Consider the following 18,932-nt stretch of genomic DNA (forward strand, 5'->3'; position numbering starts at 1 on the left):
GTTGCGTCATCCTGGAGCTCATGGGGAGAAAAAGTCCTAGTTTTTCCCGGACTCTGGCTATGGGAACCTTGTATCCACCTTTGTTTTTAACCTTCCTGCGCTAAGATTTACTCCATGAACGAGTCCTTGTCTGTGCCTCCTGGATCGTAAGGCAGGTGTTTTGAAGACAAGCATGCCGTCTTATTTGATTTTCTGCAGCCAGGGTCACGGCCTAGGTGGCCTGGGGCCTTGCTGACGTGCCAGGACTGTGCAGGGTCAGTGAGAGAGACTGAGCGGGCTGCTGAGCTTCATCTGTAGAGCCAGTGACTGCAGGTCTGTGAGCCTCTCTGCACCCATCCAGCCAACAGGCCCTAAGCAGCGCCCAAAGTACCTCTGAGGCCCTCACTCGCGGGAGATGCCGCAAGCCAGCCTCTCCAGGCCCGGCCGTGACACCTTACACGCAACCACGATTCTTTTCATCCACTCTTTTTCACTCAGGTTGGTCTGGCTTTCCAAGCCGCACCATGCCTGGGATGCACCATCTCTTCCTCTCTCCCAAGTCGCCTGTTCAGAGGAGCCCAGGCCTCTCGGTGAGTGCAGACCTCGGGGCCAGTGTGGGCGGAACGGAGGCCACTTGCTTCCATCCTTTCCCATCTAACCCGCGCCTTCATTTCAGAACCTTAGAGGCTTGGTACTGAAAGAGAGCTCAGAGATTGTCTGATTATGCCCCCCGCAGGGGTGCAGCCCGGGGGTCGGGGGACAAGTGTGTCTTAAAGGCACAGAGGGTTCACACGAATCTGAGGTTCACACTCAGGCCCAGCTTGGAGCCAGTGATGCATATGGCAGGTTCTGAGCAAGACTGCAAGGGCACAAAATGGCCCCAAGGGTCCCTGTCCTGGAGGAGGCCCGATGGAGCAGAGGAGACAGATTCACGCACAAAACACCATCAAATACAGCGACTGGTTGACCCAGCACGTACACGGATGGTCAGGCCTCCCTGGCTTCAGTCCACTTGAACTACAAGGAGGGGTTGCTGGTCACACGCGTCTGAGGAGCCCAGGACAGCTCCTGCCTGACAGGCCCGCTCTTGTCCGATCTCCTCCCCCCTTTCACACGACCACTAGCGCAAGGGACAATTTCTGCAGTCTCCTTGCTGGGCCACTTCTGCAGAGAAATAAAAGAATTCTGGTCCTTTTCCACATGGAGAAATGTCTGCCTGATTCCCACTCAACAAGGTTTGATCCCACCCGAACAAACAAGTGCTTCCAGGATTCTGCCCCTCAAACAAAACTACGCCAGCAAATTAGGCCCAAGATGACGATGCGATGTAAAGTTTAGCGTACGCTTACGTGCGGAATGTTTTCATGTTAGCATCTCATCCCTTGACACTGGGGGATTTTAAAAGCACCACCAACGCTTGTTAGCTTAGGAGAAGATCCAAGGCCTTCGTATTCATCAAACGGCGCCCCAGAACGGATTAGGAGGCGTTTATGTGGTGAGAGCCCAGCATATGGCCGTGCCCGGCTCCCCGCACCCGCTCTGACTGCGCGCACCGGGCCTGCTGGAGAGATGCGCTGTTAATTAGGCTCCACTGGCACACATACCAGAGTCAGAAGCCTAGGTGTTCGGGGCTCGCACGTAAATTAGTCGCATAAAAGGAAAAGCATTTTGGCAGGATAAGCATATTTTCAGGGGAAAGAGAGGGTGCATGTTTTCCAAACTTATTTTGAAAGCACTTAATGAAAATCTCTTTTAGAGAAGAAACTTTTCTATAAAAGAACATGGCGCATTTTGAACTCTGGGTATGAAAACCGGCAGCTGAGGGCTGTTCTCTCTGGGACTCCAGGCAAAGCGAAAGTAGAAATACGGACCACGGTCCTACGCCAGTCCAGTTGCTGCAAAACGAAATATAAAAGAGAGGGATGTGAAAGGTCCGTGCTGAGAGGTGTTGGCAGAGAGGAGAGCTGTTCACTGCTGCCAAGAGAGGGGCTGGGCATCCCGGCTCCCAGTGACCGTCTCCAGAGAGCCCGGCACAGCGGAGCCCAGCCTGGCTGTCAGTCACGGGGGACGGCCTGATGCCAACACAATGCTTTGCTGCACAGACTCACTGGCATCCACCCCGATGGCCTCTACATCCAACCCAGCAGGGCTCAGGCTGTGTGAAATTCTGGGCACAAAAACTCCTCTCTGACCAGCCTGGGAAGTAGCCCCCTGCTGAAATTATAGCAGCTCTTATGTTAAGTAAGACTCAGCTTTGTGGAAACCCCTATTTACATTAGCAATAAATTCACATAATTGCACCCAGTACATTGTTCTACAGTTTCATACCGAATCCATCTAACTGACCTAATGTGTTTATAATAGAACTCAATTTACCCGTACAATCAGCTCCTCTTTTTCTCTGCACGATTGGCCTGGGGTGGAGTGTCAGGGTGTTGGGTCAATAACCACATCCCTCCTGCACTGGGGAGGTGACCCAAAGGAGCAAGGCGGGTGTGCTGTGAATGGCGGGGACACTGGGGACTCCGAGAAGCTCAAGGGAGACCCCCGAACACCGTGCAAAGGGGACAGCTCTACTCAGCAGCCTACCACTGCAGCTCGGGAATGCCAGGGGTGCATCTAGAGATCTGACTTTCCGAGGGAAACGAGAAATCCAGAGTTTCAGTGAAGTCAACTACTTTGTGAATGTTGGCATCTAAGTATCTATATTGTCAAGTACTTTCTTGACCAAAGAGAGCACGTCTTGAGGGCTATGTTAGCTTCAAAGCCTGTCATTTTATGGCCTCTGGCCTAAGGACATCCTGATATACAGTTGACCCTTGACCAAACCGGGTTTGAAATGCGCAGGTCCACTATGGATTTGTTTTTCCCATAAACACAGTATGTACGGTAAATGTTGTTGCTCTTCCTTATGATCTTCTTAATAACATCTTGTTTTTTTAAAGACTTTATTTTTTAAATTTATTTATTTATTTTGAGACAGACAGAGAGAGGCCAGCAGGGAAGGGGCAAAGAGGGAGGGGGACAGAGGATCCGAAGCAGGTTCCGAGTTGACAGCACAAAGCCTGACTCAGGTCTTCAACTCACAAAACCGTGAGATCATGACCTGAGCCAAAGCTTCAAGAGTCAGATGCTTAGCTGACTGAGCCACCCAGGAGCCCCCACACTCTTCAATCCTTACCAAAACATTTCTTAGAGCCCCAGACTACCAGAGCTAGGAAACAGGTTCGTCTCACTAGCCGATGCAAATCACACACAGGGGCTGCTCAAGGGAGCTCTGTCCTGAGAAGGAACTAGGGAGGAGTGCTGGGATCGATTAGTGATGTCTACACAGGCACAGGCTAGGAGGTTGTGTCTCAGCACATGTATACCCATTCTATGTCATTTACATCATATTTATGAAGCCAAAATTCATTTGCCCAATGTGCTTGACCAAAGTCCCTTCTATCCCAACCAAGACTGAGTGTAAGCACAGGAATGAGAGCTGGAAAACGCTGCAAGCGTCTCAGTACTGTTTTGTCACTCGAGGCGGCTGTCAAGAAAGGCACGTGAGGAGCCAGCCATCCATAGGAGTCACCTTCAGACTCACAGGCAGCCTTCACACAGGGTGCAGAGCTGTGCTCGTAGGAAAAGAAGTCAGAGTGTAACCCAAGTATTTATTAAATGTCCGACACAAAGGATGTCAGGAACTCATTGATCTATCCATCTCTCTCTTCTCAGGAACGGACACCCTGGGGAGTGATATGCTTGATGCCCTTGATGATGGAAAGCGCTCAGTTGTCCAGCGCGTTAATGGATGACTTTATTAGGGCAATCGCTTGGGGCTGAGGTCTGTAATTTTTAAAAAGAGAGCCCATTAAACTGAGCTTTAGAAGTGGCCCAAACTGTATGGCGTGTCTGGGATAGGGGGCTCTTTAGAAGGCTAACCCGGCCCTGCAGGGGAACAGAACTCAACAGAAGTGCTTTGAAATCTAGATTTTCTTCTAGCATTTCAAGTTAAACCTTAAATGTCTTCATGGCAAACTAATCCAAGAGCAGCTTAGAAGATGTAATCAGTAAAGAGTGAATAAGTGGATTGTATGAATATAAATGATCTTTTCCTAGTGGAAACCCGTATCCTCTTGAAAATGGAAGAGATAAGGTTCGGTTTCGGTAACGGGCATGATCCAGTCCGTCCACTCGGAGACATCTTGTTCCTTGTTTCCAGTGGAGACAGAAGTTATATTCCTAACAGCTGTGGAAGACAGCATTCCTCTCTGTAAGTCCACATGGACGTGGTGAGACCATCAGCCAGGCATGGATAAATGGCTCACACTGACTTTTCTCTTTGGGGAAAACCTGTGAGCTTCTCAGGTAACTTCCCTCATCTGTGCCTCTCATGTCTTGTGGATACATGTAACTCTTGGCTCAAAGAGACATTCTACCTTCACTTTCTGATATTTCTTTCTATGTTCACTGGCTCCTACCGTGAGTGGATTTCTCTCTAGACATGTGAAACATTCAAGAGAAGAAGAGAATGTAGTTTTATCATTGGAAGGTATTAACCTTAGCCTCAGGATGTGCCTAAAATAAGTCAATTCACAGGTAATCCAGGAAATAGGGAGCCTACCCCTGAAATAAGCCATCTGACCACTCAGTGAGGCTGCGTTCACTATAAAATTGGGGTCTCTGCTCTCTGTGAAGCAGTGGCCCAGAGCCCTGGCTGGGAGCCAAGCTGCCCAAGGTCAAACCCCAGCCCTGACATTTACTAACTCCTTGATCTTCATTTAGGGGACAGTGACTCACTTCCCTGTTGCATCAATTTTCTTATCTGTAAACGTAGATTATAACAGTCAGACCTGATGGGGCGATTTTGAGTATCACATGAATTGATATACATGAAGAGCTCAGGCATCAATACATAGTAAGTGCTCAATAAACGCTAGTTTCCACTAAATTGGTCTCTGAGGTTCATTTTGGAAAGCAGGTTCCTCACGATTCCCCACAGAGTAACAGCTGGGGCAGGATTAGAGCCCACATGCGCTGGACACCAAGCCCACCCCTCTTCCATGAGTGGTGGCATCATCCCTGGCACTAATAAGCCCCTTTCCCCACGAGACTGCATTTGCCACCCCTCAACACGCGCCGGCTCTGTAGGGCCAGGCATGGCTGGGTGACAGGGACGTGCTACAAGCTAGATCAGCCAGGTCCCAGCCCCTCACGGAGCTGCCAGCTTAATGGTGAAGACAGATCAACACACCATCAAACCGACAGGTTCTAGCACGTCCCCCGTGACATCAGACACAGTGCCCTGCAAACGCTCGCTCGGTAAGTGCACGTGGGGGAGAGGCGAGTGGGAAGAGGCGGAATCTAAGGAAAGACTGACCACCTGAGCTCCGGTTGTACTTTCCCTCCAGCCACAAGGGACAATCTCACTCACTCTGCTCCTGCTGGATGTCGGCTCCCGTTTGCTGAGAATGTGCTCTCCACACTGTGGGAGGGGCTGGTGCCTGGACAGACCCGGGCATGGCTGCTGCCCAGGAAGCCCAATAACCATCACAAAGACGTTTGCTTATACTGTCTCTGCTACAGAACTGAAGAAAGTCCCTGTCTGCAATGGAATCATGCAGACCGGGAGCCTCACTCTGGGGCAGGGACCCACAGGAGCCACCCCTACAGTGTTCTCCGAAGCAAATCCACTCTCCGACCACCAGCCAACAGCTGGAGGAGACGGTCTCACCCCAGGGAGCTGTGCTCACCCCAGCGCCAATGCACCACTGGGACTGGATCTCTTCTCCTCTCTCAAACCAAGCGTGAGGCTCAAGGAACTGACCACACACACTGATCTTTGTTATTTTGGGAGATTATTTTTTAGAGGTTTTTGACGTTCATGCAGTCAGCGAATATTTGCTGAAGGCCCACTGTGTGCCAGGTGCTGCCCTAGCCGGGAAGGAATCAGCACTGAACAAAATGGACAAAATCCTGTGCCCTTCTGGAGTGGCCAACCCGGAAGGCTTAAAGACAGGTGTTGTTTACGTATGGGTCATCGAGGCAGTTTCCCCGCTCTGGCACCTGATCTCTGATTCTTCCCTCCTCAGACCTGCTTGCTATCTGCATTATATCAACAGGACAGAAGAGGTAAAGGAGACCCATCTGTCCTAAGCCCAGACCAAGGCCCCCATGGATTTAACAAAAAGTACAGAAACTTACCAGAGTAAGATGCTACCGGAGAAGATGACATAACGTAAGTTGGCCCAGCTCCCTTGCCTGTAACGCCCCTTCACAGGCTGTGTGCAAATGCCAGGGATCTGCATGCGGAAAGGAGGGATGTGCCTCCTGATAAACCGATTCCTTGCAGAACTGGGAGAAACACTTTTATACTCGAGATTCACTTCTCTGTATAGGACGCATACAAAACCAGCCTATGCACTCCCACCTAAACAAACATCTAGGAACATCTGGGCTTCCGCTTCTAAAATCAAGTTCAGTGTTAACAGAACTTAGACACGACAGGAGGAGACAAATCAAATGAGATTTCATGCTCTGATCAGCATTTCTGCCTCTGGATAACCAGCATTCCAGAAAGTCCATCCCTAAGCCTGGTGCATGATTAATAACATTTTTGAGAGGGAGAGAGAGAGAGAGCATTCGAGGTGGGAGAGGGGCAGAGGGAGAGATGGAGACAATTTGTTTTTTGAATGTTTATTTTTATTAGTGAGAGAGAGAGAGAGAGAGAGCACAAGCTGGGGAGGGGCAGCGAGAGGGGGACAGAGGATCCTAAGCAGGCTCTGTGCTGACAGCAACGAGCCCAGGGCTCCAACTCACGAACTGTGAGATCATGCCTGAGCCAAAGTCAGCGGCTGAACCAACTGAGTTACCCAGGCGTCCAGAGAGGGAAAGAATCTTAAGCAGGCTCCTCACCCAGCACAGAGCCTGACACGGGGCTCCATCTCAACTGAGAGATCACGACCTGAGCCAAAATCAAGAGTCAAACGCTGAACTAACAGAGCCACCCAGGTGCCCTCATGGTTAATAACTTCTATTAATACAACAAAAGCTTCAAACTAGAAGCCTCCTTCTACCCACACTGCTTGAGACTCTGAATGCATAAGGCACAGATGGTAAGCAGCTTATTCTTGAGTCTAAGACAGAGTGGTGCTGTTGCAATTTTCCACATCTGTGTGTGGAGTCGAGAAACGATCGAGCACACAAATTTACAAACCTAGATTTAAACACAAAAAAACAAAAACCCAATGGAGGTGGCCCAGAATGCTATTATCTCCTGACCTAAGAAGCACTGAGAGTTTCAAAATATTCCAAAACATTTTTCTTCTACAGAAAGAGCTTTATAACACTGTTAGCAATAGAAGGGCAGAACCACGTGATCAGCTTGATGGAAATACAAAAAAGCATTTGATAAAACCCACTACCCCTTGATGCTAAAACACTCCACAGACTAGGAGGGAATTCTTCCACATGATAAAAGGCATATCCAAAAAACAAAACAAACAAAACCACAAAAAGACCCTGAAGCTAACATTATACCTAACAAAGTGCTTTCTCCCTAAGATCAGAGAAATGACAAAAATATCCATTCTCACCACTTCTATTCAACATTTACTGAGATTCTAGCTGGGGTTAATTATGCAAGAAAATCAAATAAGAGACTTCCAGATTGGAAAGGAAGAAGTAAACTACCACTCTTTATAAATAACATGACCTTGTATACAGCAAATCCTAAGGACTCCATTTAAAAACTTGATAACACCACAAACAAATCCAGCAAGGCTACAAGAAAGAGAGTCAAAATGCAAAACTCAAATAAGTGTCTCCACACCATAGGGAACAACTCAAACATAAAAATCAGAAAGCAATTCCATTTACAAGAGCGCCAAAAAGAATACAATACTTAGCGACAAACACAAAAAAAGGAAGTGAAAAACTTACACTCTAACAGTTTTAAATATTGTTGAGGAAAGAAGATCCCACAAGCATGAAGACATCTCATGTCCATGATCAGAAGACTTAATGTTAAGGTGGTGATACTACTCAAATAGATCTACAGATTTAATGTGAAACCTATCAAAATCCCCAAAATTCCAGCTGCCTTTTTTGCAGAAATGGAGAAACTGATCCTGAAATTCAAATGGAAAATTAAGGGAGCCAGGATAATCAAAAGAATGATGAAAAAGAATAACAAAGCTTGAGGGTTCACCAATGCCAATTACAAAACTTTTTACAAAACAATAGTAATCAAGAGAATTTGGCACAGTCATAAGGAAAAACATGTTGTTCATTGGGACAGAATGGAGAATGCATAAATAAACTCTTACATTTGTGGTCAAATGATTTTCAAAAAGGGACACCAAGACAATTCAATGGGGAAAGAGCAGTCTTTTCAACAAATGATACCAGGACAGCTGGATGGCCAGATGCAAAAGAGATGAGTTTATGCACCTACCTCCCATTATACACAAAAATTAACTCAAAATGGATCATAAACCTAAATGTAAGAATATCACATGAAAAGATATTCGACGTCATTAATCTAGAGGGACATGCAAGTTAAAACTAGAACAGCACACGTGTGCATACTCAGTAGACTGGCTAAGACTAAAGAGGTTGACCACACCAAGTGTCAACAAGGATATGGAGGTACGAGCACTCTCCAAGCCTAATGATAGGAATGTAAAATGGCACAACCGCTTTAGAAATAGTCTGGCAGTTTCTTAAAAAGTTAAATGTACAGTTACCATGCGATTCAACTTTTCTAATCCAAAAGCTTATATCCAGACAACAACCTGTATGAACGTTCATAGCAGCAACAGTAGTGAGAGCCACAAACTAGGGACAACCCACATGTCCACCACCAGACGGACCAAGTACAGTGCACCCTGTGGAATGCTCCTCGGCAGTAAGGAGGGACAGGCTGCTGATCTACACAACGTGTGTGAATCTAGATTAACCGTGCGGGTGAAGGAAGCCAGACATAGGAAGAAGAGAATATAATTCCCATGATCCCATTTATACAGAACACTAGAAAATGAAAATTGGGGGTGCCTGGGTGGCTCAGTCGGTTAAGCGTCCAACTTCGGCTCGGGTCATGATCTCACAGTTCATGGGTTCGAGCCCCGTGTCAGGCTCTGTGTTGACAGCTCAGAGCCTGGAGTCTGTTTCGGATTCTGTGTCTCCCTCTCTCTCTGACCCTCCCCCGCTCGTGCTCTCTGTCTCACAAATAAATAAAAACTCTAAAAAAAATGAAAATTTATCTTCAGGGACAGGGACAGAGAGAGGATGAGCATCTGCCTGGGGAGGACTGAAGAGGCACAGGTGGGGCGTATTACGGATGGGCAGGAAGAATGAAGGTTGAGGGTATGTTTGTTATCTTGATTTTGGTGATGGATGATTTGGAATCTCAAATATGCATGCTTTAGTATGTGCAGTTTGTTGAATATGCATCGTACATCTAGAAAAATGGCAGCCTCTACACATCAGTGTACCTAAATCCATTCACTCCTGTGCCTAGTGCTTGCAGGTAAGTGCCTCAGTGTCAATAATTCGAGTTCCTTGGGAAACCCAGTGAATTTGACTATGGTGCTGTTATGCTCTGTCCACCATCAGAGCTTCAAGGCAGAGGTTTAAGTTGTGAACCGAGCACCGCACCATCGACGAGGGTCCCTTCCCCTCCCACTGAACACACCATAAATATGTCTCCCGGAGCCCCAGGCCCTGCCTGATATCCGAGACACATGCACGGACCCAAGACTCCCGCACACCCTGGACCTTGGACCTGAGCGGGGCAGGATGGAGGAGAGCAGAGGGGAGGCCCTGAGAACAGAGGCTGGGGGGTACATGGCCGCGTGGACTGAGGGGGCGAGGCCGGGAGGCGTGCAGCCCGACTCTGGCTCATCGCGAGACTTCTCTGCATTACGCAGAAACGGCTCCAGAATGTTAGCTCTTCATTAGAGATGCCAAAGACAGAAATGAACAAAAGAGCTAATTAATATTGAAAGCACAGCAGTGCTGATGGGAACGAAGCGTTGGGAATGTAGCAGGATCCAGCCTCTGGCCAACAGGAAGCCCATGCCCTGTCCCCAATTAGGAAGGAGCAGTAAAAGTCCAAATCACCAGCATAAAGGACAAAATTAGGCAATAACATCCAAGCTGCCTGACAACTTATTCTTAGCTGCCTGGCTCCTGGTGGTGGGCAAAGGAAGGAAACTCATGCCCAGAAATAGAATAACAGTGTTCTCTGTAGGAATTTTTGCCAAGCATTGCTGAGAGAGAGAGAGAGAGAGAGATCGCCTTAAGCCTCCTTTGGATTTCTCTGTGTCTCCTGCGAAATAAAATTCGGATCAGCCTGAGAGCTTCTTGGAAGCCCATTGCAGCCCAGAGCCGACAGGGACCCTTTCAAGAGAAGTCAGAGCAGAGACTGTTCTGAGCCCACCGCCTCCTCTTCATCGGCACTGGGGCGTCCTTCATCCCACCCCCACTGTGATCTGGTGGTGGGGGCATCTTCCTCTCATCTACCTGCTGTCCCGGGGCAGGAGGGCCAGACTGACAGCCCCCAGCAAGACGTGCTTACAGAGCTCTTTCAATGGAATGATTCGCCAACATTAAAAAATCAAAACTCTTACCCACAAGTCTGGATTTCCAGACACATCTGTCTTTAAGTCTGTCTATAGATGGGCGAAGAAACGGGAAGAAACGTGTGTCCGCTTTTTGGTGCAATGAATTTGGACTAATGTTTAGTCAACACCCACAGCTCCTCGGTCTCCTGAGCTGTAAGATGTGGTGACACCCACCCACCGTGTGGGGTTGTGCAGGCCAGACACTGTGCCGTCTCTGAAACCAGCAGAACGGAGTTGGGCGTGGGGTCGTGTGCACCAGAGTTGTGTGCCGCTGGGGCTGTTCACTGTGCTAGACCCTGGGGACAGGGGCCTGTGGGGCATGGACCCTGCCCTCAACATGTGCAAGGACAGACAGTGTGCAGAGTCCCGAATCCTACATCCACACAGGACAGATGGAGGTGAGGACCCGTGGGGGTGCACAACAGCAGGAAGGCACAATGGCCACACAGAGTCAGGGCCCCTGAGTGAAGACCAGAGGACACCGGGACATCCACAGGTGCAGGGCATGGAGGGGCGGCACCAGGCACAGGAAGAAGAGGTGCAGAACCCCAGAAAGAAAGGCGGAATCTGAGAAGAGAGCCCAAGTCCAGATGAGTTCCTGGATCCAACTTTGCCTGAAGTCACTATGGCTCTTTTAGTTGTACAAGCCAATATATTGCCCCATTTTTTTTGGCTTAAGACAATGGATTTGGGTTCCTAGTACTCGCAACCAAATGGAAACAAAACAAAATTCACCAATGCAGGATTTCGCCACTATCTGCCCACTACCTCCTACCCCCCCCCTCCACCCCCCAACAGTCCAAGCCAACTCAGATGTGCTTCCCCAAGGACCATGCTCGGGACACACCTACCTTCCACCGCATCCTCTCTATAAATCCAACCACTCACGGAGAATGGGCTCGAACAGCCTTTGTAGCCTAACCCAGGAAAGGCAGCTGCTCTATGAAAGCTGATACCCTCCAGAGGGGACATGGAGTTCTCTTTAGTGACCAGATCCCCACACACTGCTCAGCAAGCAGCAGAAAACTTAGTATTTTTTACAGCACATCCACTGTCTTCTATTACCCCTCACAGACCAACTCTGGAAGCAAGATTCTTCCCTGGGGCAGAGAAGGCTCTAAAATGTTAATGCCCTTTTGTGCATCTTTTAGCCCTCTTAGCATCTCATTATTACAAGTCCAGCTGATACCAGAAGGCTGGGAACTTAATTACTGCAGCCAAAAGATGGAGGGCACCATCTTCAAGACCAGCATGAGTTTACATTTCTTTCTCTCCACGTGTGGATGGGTTCCTCCCCTGCTGATGATGGAGGGCTGGCTACTGTGGTCCCGGAGCCCACGGTCCATTGAGAAACGGTACAATTACCAACACATGAGAACATGAGGCCATCCCTGAGTCAGAAGGATAGATAATCCAAAGATTAAATCATAATCTCAACATGGAAATTGCATTTTCTTCCTTCTTCCGTAGAACTTGAGAAGAAACTTAGCAAAGAAAAGAAAATACGCTGTAGCGGGCAGTAGAAAGACCTCCCTAATTGCGCCCCGGCCCTAATCTCCAGAAGCTGTGAATGGTGCGGGGCTGAGCTGTGGCCCAGCGCGCTATGTCCCAGTTCCAGCCCCTGCTGCCTGTGAATGTGATCTTATCTGGAAATGGGGTCTTGTGATGAAGGATCTTGAGACAAGATAATCCTCTGGCAAGTGCCCTTGTAAGAGCAAAAGGTCATACAGAGACACAACGGCAAGGCCATGCGATGATGAGGGGCTGGAGGGATGCAACCACGGGCAAAGGACACCTGGAGCCACCAGAAGCTTGACCAGGCAGGAAAGGTCCTTCCCTAGGGTGTCTGGAGGGGCGGAGCCCTGCCAATATCTTGATTTCAGACTTCTAGCCTTCAGATCTGGGAGAAAATAAATTTATGATTTTTTTGTGTTTTTTTCTTAAATGTTTATTTTTATTTTTGAGAGAGACAGTGAGAGCGAGGGAGGGGCAGAGAGAAAGGGGGACACAGAGGATTCAAAGCAGGCCCCAAGCTGTCAGCAGTGAGCCTGGTGCACTCGGTGCGGGACTTGAACTCACGAACCGTGAGATTGTGATCTGAGCCAAAGTTGGATGCTCAACCGACTGAGCCACCCAGGCGCCCCTATATGTATGTTGTCTGAAGCTACTGACTTTGTGGGAATGTATTATGGCAGCTCTAGAAAACTGATATACTTGGTGAAGGTAATTGAGATAACCATTTGGGATGAAAGGATTAGCCTGGGTTAATCACAACGGTCCTTAGTAAAGAGAGGCAGGAGGGTGGGAGTCAGAAACACAATGACTGAACTGGAGGTGAGAGAGGAAGAGAGAGGGAGTGAGAGATTTAAAGATGCTACAACAGCTGACTTGAAGATGGTGTGGAGGGGTCACGGCCAAGAATGCAGGTTCCTCTAGAAGGTGGAAAAGGCAGGGAAACAGAAACCCAGCCCCACTGACCCACTTTATTTACTTCTAAAATCTTTTTATTATTTATTTATTTTGAGAGAGAGTGAGCATGAGCTGGGGAGGGATAGAGAGGGGGAGAGAGAGAATCCCAACCAGGTTCCGTGCTGTCAGCACAGAGCCTGATGGGAGGCTCGATCCCACGAACTGTGAGATCATGTCCTGAGCCGAAACCAAGAAGTCAGACGCTCAACTAACTGAGTCACCCAGGCACCCCCTGCACTAACCCATTGTAGACTCCTGACGCCCAGTATGACATGATAACAAATGTGTACTCATTTAAGCTACTAAGGTGACAGTAATTACTTATCACACCAAGAGGAAACTAATCTACCAACTTCCAGAGTGTGAAGATGAAAAGGAAAGCCTTTGGCAAATTCAGAAAAAGTCCATCAGCATGGACTTCTGGATGAGAAAGCCATGGAATGGTGCTGTGCTTCTGGCCCACAGGAAGGCTCCTCTGCCCTACGCAACGTCAAAGGGTGACAATTCCAGATGAACTGAGGCTGCGACAAGGAGACTCTGTCCCTACGTTCACTGCCCAGGGAGCTACTCACCCGTCTACGTGCTGGTTCCTCGTGTACACATGTGTGGTAGTGGCATCACCTTCCTTGAAGGCTTCTTGTGAAGGCAAGATGGGTCAATATTTCTAACGTCCTTATTCTCATAGTACCGATCACCTACTATGTTCTCAACCAATATTAACTATTAATACCATTAGCTCAACTGTCCGTTCCCAGCGATAGAATTCATTCAGGTCCGTTCTGCCTTCGTACCTCCCAAACCTCTTTAGGCACTGCCCCCATGTTGATTGTTGGCGAGTATTTCCAGAATAAGAGAATCGCCATGAGAACGCAAGAAGTCTTGGATCACTGTCTCAGGGCCAGGTCACTAACCAATGCCACGGCCCTTTGACTACGGAAAACCTCTCCCTTTAAAGATTTCCTATAATAGAAAATTCACTAGAGATGTTGCAATAAAGACGAGGCAGGCAACCACTCTTGCCTCCATCTCTGGGAAGCTCTAGCATTCATTCATCATTCATTTGTTACTATATTCAACAAATACTTACTGAGCCCCCACTGGGCTCCAGATTCTGCACGGGGCTGGGGAAAGCACTGGTAATAAAATGAAGCCATGGACTCTGTAGATCTCACAATCAAGATCTTGAGAGATCTCACAATCTCTCTTTCAAAATAAATAAATAAGCATGAAAAAAATTTTTTAATTAAAAATAAAATACATCAACTGTCTTTCGAACTTTGTGAACACAGGTTTTCTGTCAAGGATTTTCTTTTTTTTTTTTTTAATATTTTTATTTATTTCTAGGAGAGAGAGAGACTGCGTGAGCAGGGGAGGGTCAGAGAGAGAGGGAGTCACAGACTGACAGGCTCTGAGCTGGCAGTCAGCACAGAGCCCGACGCGGGGATTACTTTGCTTACCATCTGTTCTGACATACACACTGACTTTAGAACAGATCCCTGTGGAAGATCCCACACTGTATCATCATCATCATCCTTATTTTACAGATCAGGACACTGGGCTCAGAGACGTTAAGTAGTTTGTCCAAGGTCAAATAGAGAGGAAGGTGGAGTCGGGATTGAGCGAATATCATCTGACTCAAATCTTACCCAAAGGATCCCCTACCTCTGAGTTCTTTTTCTTCCCAGTGAGCTAGAGCCACTTCCCTTTGATTCCACTGTGGGGATTTAAACGGCACGGATGTGCTCTGTCTCCAGAACAGTGGCCCCCGGGAGGCTTAGAGAGAGCTATCCAGTGTCCCTGCTCACCCCTTCCCGGGCCTTTCCTTCTCACCGGGTCCCACGCTCACACGGGCTCCGACCGCACTCTGCCACTGACACCACGTCCCTCCGCACCCCCAACACCCTTGAGCAGAACACAGTCCACTGTTCAGGGCTGCCCCCCTGCCTAGAACGACACAGGATTCCCAGTCAGGTGACCAAGTGGGATCAGCATTCATCGCTGACTTTTCATAGAAACGAGGGCACGAGAAATACTTCACTTTCCTCTGAAATGTACTTTCAGAAAACCAGCAGCAAGAGTGTGATGAGAAATGACAAATGCCCTACAGGCCTCCGTGTGGGGGGAGAGGGCGGGGAAAGTGGTGATTTGCAGGGCCCACGCCTTACACACAGGGGTGTCCTCTCGTCAGCTCCAGGTGGGGGTCCCGGGAAGCAACGTGGGTGGACAGTTACCTGACCCTGTGATTTTCATAAAAAGCTGGAAACCCACGTTTCGATGTGAATTTGACAATTTTTACAGGAAGGCAAAAAAATGAATATTACACCCCCCCACCCTTCCCCACACTACTATTAAGATGCATCCTCTGGGGCGCCTGGGTGGCTCAGTCGGTTAAGCGTCCGACTTCGACTCAGGTCATGATCTCACGGTTTGTGGGTTCGAGCCTCGTGTCAGACTCTGTGCTGACTGCTCAGCTCAGAGCCTGGAGCCTGTTTCAGATTCTGTACCTCCCTCTCTCTCTGACCCTCTCCTGCTCACGCTCTCTCTCTCAGAAATAAAAAACATTAAAAAAAAAAAAAGATGCATCCTCTCTTGTGTGTATGATTTTTTTACATAGAAGTTCTCAACATAAAATTTATCCCTCCCAATCTTGCCAGATTTGGCCAAGCTTCCAGCCTTCCAAAGTCATTTGTGTCCTCAGACTCTGCCCCTCCAACGTCACTGAACCCCAAGCCAAAGAAGCCAATCTGTTTACAATTTACATCTTCCTAAATTTACACTTTTCCCCTTATTACCTAAATCACGGTCCCAATGCACAGAGTTTCCAAGGCATGAAGATCTTTGGTGAGCCCTAGAAGATTCTCCCTGGGGATCATCGTGTTTTCTGCAGTTGAGCAGGCTGAGGGGGTCTTCCCGAGGGGTGCTAGCAAATGTACCCCGTGCTTCAGAAATGCCCCTGGGATGACACGGAAGCCAGGGCACAGCTCTGCAGGGGACACTGCTTGTCTCAGAGCCGAGGCGACATTTCCTGCAAATAGTGACACTAACCCCGTGACAAATGTATCCCATCCTGTTCATTAATACCCGTCCCTTGATTCCGGCCCTGGGCTTTGCAACAGAGCCCGGGCTCCGCTAGAAAAGTCTCAAAAGCAGCTCCAACTTGATGGGCTGCTCACTCTGGTTTGGTCTTTGGAAGATCAGGCCATAATTTGCTGGAAGGAAGCTCCAAACTTCATGAGGCCACAAAAGGGACGGCTAAGTTAAAAACAAACACAAAACCAAAAACAACAACAACAACAAAAAAAAACCCCACCTAAACTACTGTCTTCCGAAGCAACTTATCAGGCTGCGCAGAAGATGTTTCTAGTTCACTTCTGCGAAGGGGAAACCACCAAGTAAAGGCAATAATCCAAGGCAATGGAGGTGGGACCTCACCCAGGAACCCTCCAACCTAGGCTCTCGGCAGTGAACACATGTCAAGGGGCTGCAGACGTAGGCCATTTGTTTGGGCTGCCATCACCCAGATATCACCTTCATATGCCACCACCCATGTCTCCCTCTGGAAAGACACGGGGACTGTAAATAATGTGCATTGTCAAAGGCAATCAAGGGCGATGCGCCACCAGTATTTCTCATTCCGTGAGATGAGCTCGTATGACTTGGCTCAGATCTTCCTAAACTCTGAATACAGCCGGCCTTAGATTTGTCTAATCAAACCTGCCCACTGAGTACAAGGCCGCCAGAAGCCCCAGGGCAAGACTGCGTGTGCTTTGAAGCCAATCCCCTTTCTGTCTCCAGGGAGAGTTAGCATTCCAAGCCCAGGAAGCGGGCTGTGCCAAATTTGGGTTTCCTAAGGATTAACTTTTTTTTTTTTTTTTTTAATTAGGCCTCACAGAAGCATCAATTCTTCTTTATCAAAACCATCTCAGGCTTGAGGTACAGCCTCCTGGAGGTCACAACGGGAAGAAAGCCGCCCCTCCCGGATCTTCTCTACCCCAGGGAGAACCCTGGAGTCCTTTCGTCTACCTGAAATTCTTCAGCCGGGGACCAAGTTCCTTCTAACCTCTAAACAGAAACCTGTGGAGTGTGACGAAAGACAGAGCTCAGTCGTTTTCTAAAATGAATGAATGGACAGGCCCCGGGGGCTCCCTTAGCAAGTTAAGGGAGAAAGGACCTTCTGAAGCTTTAAGTCTTTTCTTCGTGAAGAATGGAAAATGCTGCAAAAGGAAATGGCCAACGAGCATGCCAAGAAAAAACAGGCAACATCTCTAAATGTGGTGGTTCAAACAGACCCCTGCAAAGAACGTGAAATAACCCACAGGCTGATCCCTGGCTGAAGGTGGAGTCCTAAATACAGCTAATTAAAACCAGAATCCAGAAGAATCCAGAAGAAGTGCCCGTGGCCAGACACACAAGCTGTGAGCTGAATCTCACTGGTACTCAAATTAAGTTAGGTGGCACAGGGAGGGCCTTTTATTTTCATGTATATTAACAAAAAAAAACTAGTACATCAAGATCATAGATTGTAATGTCTTCATAATGAGGCACAAAGGCATACTGGTTATTTTAAATAGAAGTTACTTAGGAGATAAGCTATATAAGGCCACTCAGCTCCTCCCCTCGGTGACCCTAAATACCCCAGGTGAAAGGTACTCTCCCTGCGTCAGCCAGTCAAGAGACATCCTTATCACCGAGCTGGGAAATTTAGAGAGAACTGTGGGACAAGAAAGCTGTATAGGGGCGCCTGGGTGGCTTAGTCGGTTAAGCGTCCGACTTTCGCTTAGGTCATGATCTCGCGGTTCTTGGGTTCGAGCCCCGCGTCGGGCTCTGTGCTGACTGCCAGCTCAGAGCCTGGAGCCTGTTTCAGAGTCTGTGTCTCCCTCTCTCTCTGACCCTCCCCTGCTCACGCTGTCTCTCTCTCTCTCCTAGAAATAAATTAAAAAAAAAAAAAAGAAAGAAAGCTGTATAAACGTCCCTTGTTCCTTTTTACTAATTTACTGGCCCAGCTGCCATTCTTGATAGAATTCCTTATCAGGTGCTTAGCTGAGCTGTCTGGTAGAATTCCTTATTCAGTGAAGCCCCCAACGTAAAGTTTTCTCTGTCCTGTCAAATCCACACAGATTCATTGTCTTTCTGCCCGAAAAAGTACAAAAACTGCCTGCCTTGGTTGTTCTGTTAGGCCTCAATTTCCTGATTGGGCCTCTGTGCACACTTCAAATACTTTGGTTATTTCCTCCTGTGAGTCTGCCTCCTGTCAATTTAATTCTCAGTCCAGCTAGAAGAATCTGAAGGGTAGAGGGAGAATTTTTCCTTCCCTTCAGAGGCTAAATTAGTAGTTAAGTTTGAAAGAGTGGGACATTTAAAGAAAATACACTGAGTAAATAATGTTATTTATACAAGAAGTTGGCAAACATTGAGATGACATGTGGAAGCTAAAATTAGGAAAATATTGTCCTATGAACAAAAGGAGGAGAAGAAAATTATTTCTGCTCCAGGTGCCGGGGGCCCCCACTCCGGGAGGGAAACAGCGTCCCCTCCGGAGCCGGCCAGCCCCCACTCCTCAGTGTGGCCACCGTGGCGCAGCCCAGCGGAACCAGGGACAGGGAGAGGGGCCCCGAGAGGTTCGACCCCTGAGAGGCCCAGCGGTGAGGCCCCTCGTACCTTAATGACGTCTTCATCCGCAGACCTGCACTCCACGGCCTCGGACACGTCCACCACGGAGCCGTCCTCCTGAATGGCCACGACCTTGACGGGAACCGAGACAGCCTTCCCGGTGAGGATGGCCGTGTTCAGCACCTCCGTGTCCTGCAGGGAGAGCAGAGGGCGCAGGTCACACGCAGGTAAGCCCGCGAGCAGGCACCTTCCCCCTCCCCCTGC

General features: G+C 48.5%; 1 protein-coding gene across 1 annotated transcript in view; it reads right to left on the bottom strand.

Annotated features, from left to right (window-relative positions):
* LOC144218108 (transmembrane protein 132B) overlaps positions 1 to 18,932 on the bottom strand; it is a 209,007-nt gene that overhangs the window by 22,110 nt on the left and 167,965 nt on the right. Inside the window, exon 4 of the mRNA XM_077747942.1 lies at positions 18,717 to 18,860. Coding sequence (XP_077604068.1) covers positions 18,717 to 18,860 — 144 coding nt within the window. The remainder of the gene's footprint in view (positions 1 to 18,716; positions 18,861 to 18,932) is intronic.

Source organism: Crocuta crocuta, unplaced genomic scaffold (assembly GCF_008692635.1).
Source record: "Crocuta crocuta isolate KB4526 unplaced genomic scaffold, BGI_CrCroc_1.0 scaffold29, whole genome shotgun sequence".
NCBI lineage: Eukaryota > Metazoa > Chordata > Mammalia > Carnivora > Hyaenidae > Crocuta > Crocuta crocuta.